Source organism: Vombatus ursinus, unplaced genomic scaffold (assembly GCF_900497805.2).
Source record: "Vombatus ursinus unplaced genomic scaffold, bare-nosed wombat genome assembly UNPS02014489.1, whole genome shotgun sequence".
NCBI classification, from domain to species: domain Eukaryota; kingdom Metazoa; phylum Chordata; class Mammalia; order Diprotodontia; family Vombatidae; genus Vombatus; species Vombatus ursinus.
This window is the reverse complement of record NW_020954267.1, coordinates 451,395-457,417: the sequence shown is the minus strand read 5'-3', so window position 1 is coordinate 457,417 and position 6,023 is coordinate 451,395. Positions and strand designations below refer to the sequence as shown.

The 6,023-nt window shown below is 50.0% G+C and overlaps 1 protein-coding gene across 1 annotated transcript; it reads right to left on the bottom strand.

Moving 5' to 3' along the window:
* Window positions 1–257: 257 nt before the first annotated feature.
* FOXI3 (forkhead box I3) lies at window positions 258–6,023 on the bottom strand (the record flags this gene model as incomplete). The annotated part of the gene is made up of 2 exons (XM_027861173.1): window positions 258–1,480; window positions 5,603–6,023. Coding segments are annotated over 2 exons (1,080 nt in total), but the record flags the coding sequence as incomplete, so codon positions are not given.

The following is a 6,023-nucleotide window of genomic DNA, read 5'->3' as shown; positions in this document are numbered from 1 at the left end:
AAGCAAAACTCCCTTCCATAGGTCTAAAGTTCTGGGAGAAAGGAGGCAGGCTGAAGTTAAAATGCCTAAGAAAACTAAAGCACCCAACTCAGGACTAAGCAAATCCAACGACAAGAAAGGAAGAATTCCTTTCACGAGATTCTTGGTGGTGAAAGCGATTTTCATTTTATTTAAGGAAAAAAATAAATTTTATCCCTGTTCAAATGATAAATTAGAACAACTTGTATTAATTTACAAATATAAAATTGCATATAGAAACAGTATCTACAAAAGTTCATAAAAATCCATCGTGTAAAAAGCACAAAAGGAAGCCTGAGAACCACTAGTATCTTTGGTATTGATTTTCAGGCAACATCTTCAAAGAAATGTTTAAAGAAATAAAACTGTACAATGTCACAAAGTCCCCTCATCTTCATTTTTGGGGGGGGAGTCCAAGATGTTCAACAGATATTCAAATTAACCAGTAGTCCAAGTCACCCGAAATGTCATGATTCCTGACCTCCCACTCCCACTACTTATTTCCCACCCCCAGGACACATTCACTTTGGGTCTTGGAAGTTGCGAGTTTTTCCTCTAGACTGTGTCTTGTTTTTGCCCCAGGAAAATCTCCAATCACTAATCCAGTGTATTTTCAAAGCCCTCTGCTTATCCTGTGCTGAGTGGTTGTTAGGGATGAAGGAAAAGAGGAAGCAGTTTGTGCATAGCACCTGGCTTTAATTGCACATTTCAAAAGTTTAAAAGCCTTTTCTCCCATCAACCAACAAACGCGAGGCACCCAGCCTGCCTGTACCTTGGCCCCCTGCCTCTAGGAAAGGAGGGACTTACACCTCGGAGCCTTCCCGGGGATAAATGAGGCTGTTGACGCTGAAGCTGTTGTAGAATGGATTGTTGAAGTGGCTGCCCTGGCCGCCACTGGTGGGGAAGGGGCTGTAATAGGAGGACGGCCGAGGGCTGCTGATGCTGCCGCCGCCGCCGCCGCCGCCGCCGCCGCTGCTGCTGCCTAAGTGCAAGGCGTCGGGCTGAGGCTCGGACAGGGAGCTAGGGGGAAAGCCGGCGGCCGCGCTCCGCTGCGCCCCCTGGAGGCCCCGCGTGGAGAGCTCCGCGGGAACGCCAGGTAGCCCCAGGTGTCTGGGTTGGTGGCTTCTCCCCGCAGCGCTGGCGCTGCTGAGGCCGCTGAAGAAGGACTTGAGGCAGGGGGTGGAGGACAGTAAAGGGCCGCTGGGAGGCGAGGCACTGCTCTTGGGCTCCTCTGGAGATTCTGGAGTGGAGGGGGAGGGGCCCAGGAGGGACGGAGGGCTGTCTCCAGCTTCAGGCTTCACTAATATTACGGGGCCCCCTCCTTCTTCGGGCTTAGGGATCCCCCCAGCCACGGAGGAGCTGCTGCTGCTGGGTTCCGTGCGACGTTTCCTCTTCCGCCTAAAGTTGCCATTGTCAAACATCTTCTCACAATTTGGATCAAGAGTCCAGTAATTGCCTTTCCCTGTGGGAGTGAGGAATTAAAAAAAAAAAGTCAGTGATGGATTCCCCTTCCCACACTGGCCCCCCACCTCCTCCGGACCGGAGTGGTGAAGCTAGCTGGCCCAGTGGATGGAGCCCCGGACCTATAGTCAGGAAGACCTGAGTGTGACCCTTACTGGCTGCGTGGTGACCGTGGGCAAGTCACTTTGACTTCTGCCTCAGTTTCCTCAACTGTAAAATGGGGTAAGAAGCAGCCCCTACCTCACAGGGTTATTATGAGGATCAAATTAAGAAAATCTTTGTAAAGCGCCATAAAAATGATTATTCCTTTCCCATACACAATCTGGATGGGCACCTTTTCTAAGGCTGAACCAGTCTATTGGGGATCCAGGTCCTCCAAATTTCCTTCTCCTTGGAAACCCCCGATAAATATGAATGACAAGATTTTAATACTTCCAGTACCCATGAAGATAGCAACCCCTCTAACAACACAGTAGAGGCAGCATAGCCCGTGGCCTACTCCGGATGCTTTTAAACTTTGCCAGACTAGTTCTTGAACAGTCTCAGCTCAGGAAAAATCTTTCTGGGAACCTGCTGGGGGCTGTTGCTCTAAATACAAGTTGGCCCCACCTCTCCGGGGCAGAGTTGGTTAGTAATGTCACTTTCATTAATCACATCTGGAGTTACCAAATGGTTCTCATCTAATATCAGAGGACTAGCGATGGAATGGACTCAGGCCACCTAATTCAACCCGTTTGTTTACAGCTGAAGAAACTGAGACCCACAGATGCTAAGTGATTTGTTCAAGGCCACCCCGATAGCTGGTGTCATCTCAGAAATAGGGTTTGAACCCAAATCCTCTAACTACAAATCAATCTTCTTTCTACTGGGTCACACATTGTTTCCCTTTTCCACATAATAACTTCATGGAATGAGTAACACAAGTCTTTATTATCTGCATTTTATGGGTGAGCAAACTGAAGTTCAGGTTATAAGTAACTTGCCTGTGGTTGAAAATCGATGGTTCTGACTCCAAGGGTTAAACTAAGTTAAGGTTATCGTTTAGGGTTTTTCCCTCAACCTTTTTCAGTATTTGCTGTTAAAAGTCCCTATTTCCTTCCCCGTAAATTCCGAGCACATGAAATTATGAAATACCAGATTGCAAGGGATGGAAATCTACACTCCTAAAGATGAAGAAAATGCACAACTCTTACACCCAATTTTCTCTAGCCACCACCACCATAAGGAAACAATAATGAGCATCAATTAGGTTAGTGGCATTGTACTGGTATATAGTTTTCAGGGTATAAAAGGCTTTGAAAAAGACAGGATTTTACGTTCTAACTCTCTTTGAAACCTCCAATATGCCTAATGCTGCATTTTAGGGTTTTGTTTTTGTTATGCAAAAATAATTGTAACAAAACTTGCTACCTAATATTTATCTAGGAGCCATTCCTTAAGTACTGAGGTGTTTTAACAAGAAATAACTACAGCACAGTGGTGGATAACCAGGATTACTCTGGGCCATAAAGTCACTGTGAGATAAAGTCCACAGGAGTCTACCTGATAATCTCAGGCGATAAATCTCATGTGGTACATACTAAAGAGAAGGATCTGCCAGCTGACTCCTAAAGTCTTCAGCTGTTCTTAAACTCCAGGGCATCTAAACAAAGTCCTGCATCTCTGGGTTGAGTCCCGGTGCTTTACCTGCTATCTCTCACCCAAAATTCCATCCATCTCTGTGATATCCCTCCAGCCTAGAATGCTCTGCCCTCTTCATCTTCATCTCTTAGAACCCCTGGCTTCTTTAAGATTCAGCTTATCAGCTCAAGCACCACCTTTCCCTGTCTCCACCCAACCCCTCCCAGTACCTTCCCCAGGAGGCTTGAGTTTTCCATTTCATCCCAATGTTCTTTATCTAGTCAGATGGGCAGTAAATAGGTCCCACAGGATAAATCACCCAGGTACCTTTTGTTGTTTTTCAGTAGTGTTTGACTCTCAGTTATCCCCTTTGCCGTTTTCTTAGCAAAGATACTGGAGTGATTTGCCATTTCTTTATCCAGCTTTCTCTAACAAATGAGGAAACTGAGGCAAACAGGACTAAGCGACTTGCTCAGTCATTCAGGTAACTGTCTGAAGTACCTTTTACATTCAATTAAAAAAAAACATTCCAAAATTGTCTGGTGGCAGCCTATCTCTGAACATCCCAAGATTCTTCTTCAGCTTGCTTCAACTCATCTAACCTCTTGGGGCTCAGGCATTGGGTAAGAACCTACATAGGGTGTTCATATAACTGCACACATTAGGGAAGTAGGACTTGGGCAGATGGGGAGGGGGAGACAAAGAAAGACTGGGTTAGATTTATGATCTAAACTTAAACTATTGAGCAAAATGTTAGGGGGATAGTAACTCACAGAAAGATACAATCGTTTGCCCTGGAACTACAACTCTTTCTTCCAACTCCCCTCCCACTTAAGCAACTCTTGCATGGTGTGTGGTGTGCTCTTTCCCAGTTAGGATGTGATGGAACTCCTTTTCAAGGGTAATAACCTATAAGGACTAATGGCAAATTTATGTACAGACTCTTCTATCAAGTTTATCCCCCCTGAACATTTCATAGTACATGATTTGCCTCTCAACAGGTCAAGATCCCTTAAAAAAAATAATAATAAGGGCTATTACTTCGGATTCACCCATACAAATCACTGGCCAACGTTGTTGATTCTTCTCCTACCTAGAATCTGCTTCATCCTTGTCTGGCAGCACTAGCCGTCCTTCCAAGCCCTCTCCCTTTAATGTGTGTTGTCCTCTACCGCTTTTCACTCCTAGATCCACAGTCTGTCCCCTACATCTGACCTAAGCTGCCCTACCCAGTCATTCTGTTCCCAACTCAGTACAACATTCCCATTTTTCTCAACGAGCTGCCTCCTTTTCTCCCTAATTAAAAAAGATGCCTCATTTCTTTTTCTCTCCCACTTTATGGAAAAGCATTAGGGCCCCCTCTTTTAGCCTTTTTTTACTGGATGCAAGGATCCCCTTTCTCCTCCCTTGGCTAGCAGGGGCTGTTTCCTCCCCACTCGCCTGGAACTCAAACAAAGGTTGCTTTCTCACTCTACCGTCTTTCAAAATTTTGGGGGGGGGGGGGGGGAAGTGGGGGTGGGTCAGTGTCTCCTTTTCCTTCTATATCCGAGTTGAAGCGGGCTGCTTCGGCTCTCCTTCCCCCTCTCAGCCTAAGACAGCCCTTTTCCTTTTTCCCTTTCTCAAAAACCCTCTTTGTCCCTTACCCTAATATACTGGTTTCTTCAGGTTCCTTTCTATACGAACGTCCCCGCTCAGACCCGAGTCTGACAGATGGTTAGGCCAATAAACTGCCTAGCCTTCTTTGAAGCACACTCCAACCCCTAGTCCCTCATCCTTCTTGCCTACAGTGGAAGAAGGCTCAATTCCATGCGTCTATGACCCATAGTCCCAGCACCCACATCTCATGGCCCCCGACCATCTCGCAGTTAGGGGGCTCAAGCACCCCCTATTCCTGTACTTTACCACCTCCAAGGGCCCTTGCGCCTCTCGCCCTCCCCAAACTGCCCGTTGGGTTTGAGTTTCCGTCCCTGCGTGTGCGACTCCATCCCGCTGTAAGCACCCTTTCCCATCTGCAAGGCGCTCCAGTACCAGTGCCTGGCGCCATGCCCATTCCGCTCCAAGAGCCCTCCAGCTCCCTGGTTTCCCGGGTTCGACTTCCACCACACATGCACCTCCGGTCCGGCGTTTGAGCTCCCCCACCCGCACTCCACGCATTCTCTCACTCCGTGCTGCGCCCCTCCAGATCCCGGTGCTCTCCTCTAAGCACCTGTGCTCCTCGCTCCCTCGCGCCTCCCCTCTCGCCCCGTCCTAGAGCCTACTTGTTCTCAGTCCCGAAGCTCTCAGACGCGTCTCACCAACTCCCTTCACCCGCTCCCTGAAAGCACCCTCACGCGTGTTTCGCCTTGAGTGGGGTTCTCGTGCGCCCCCTTCCCCTCCAAGCGCCCTCGCTTCCCCGGTCTCCGAGCTCCCCGAGCTTCTGCCTTCCCCCACCAGCCCCAGCCCACCCGCGGGCGTCCAGCCCCGCCCCCGCCCTCGTTGGGCCGGTGAGGTGTCAGCTACCCACCGGGGTCGTCCTCGTCGCGGGGCACCTTTTTGAAGCAGTCGTTTAGGGAGAGGTTGTGGCGGATGGAATTCTGCCAGCCCGCCTTGCTGCGCTTGTAGAAGGGAAAGCTTTCTGCCACGAACTGGTAGATGTGGCTGAGCGTCAGTTTGCGCTCGGGCGCGTTCTGGATGGCCATGGCAATGAGCGCCGAGTACGAGTAGGGCGGCCGCATTATCTTGAGCAGATCCTCCTGGCTGGCCAGCGACAGCCAGCCCAGCTCAGCGGCGGCCCCCGACGGCGAGCCAGGGCCCGGCCCGGGGCCGGACGGGGGCGGCGGGGCGGGCGCAGGGGCAAAGGGGCGCGGAGGTGGCGGGCAGCCGAAGGGCCCGGCGGACGGCGTGGGCGGCTGCAGGAAAGGGCCCGCGGAGCCCCCGGAGGGCGG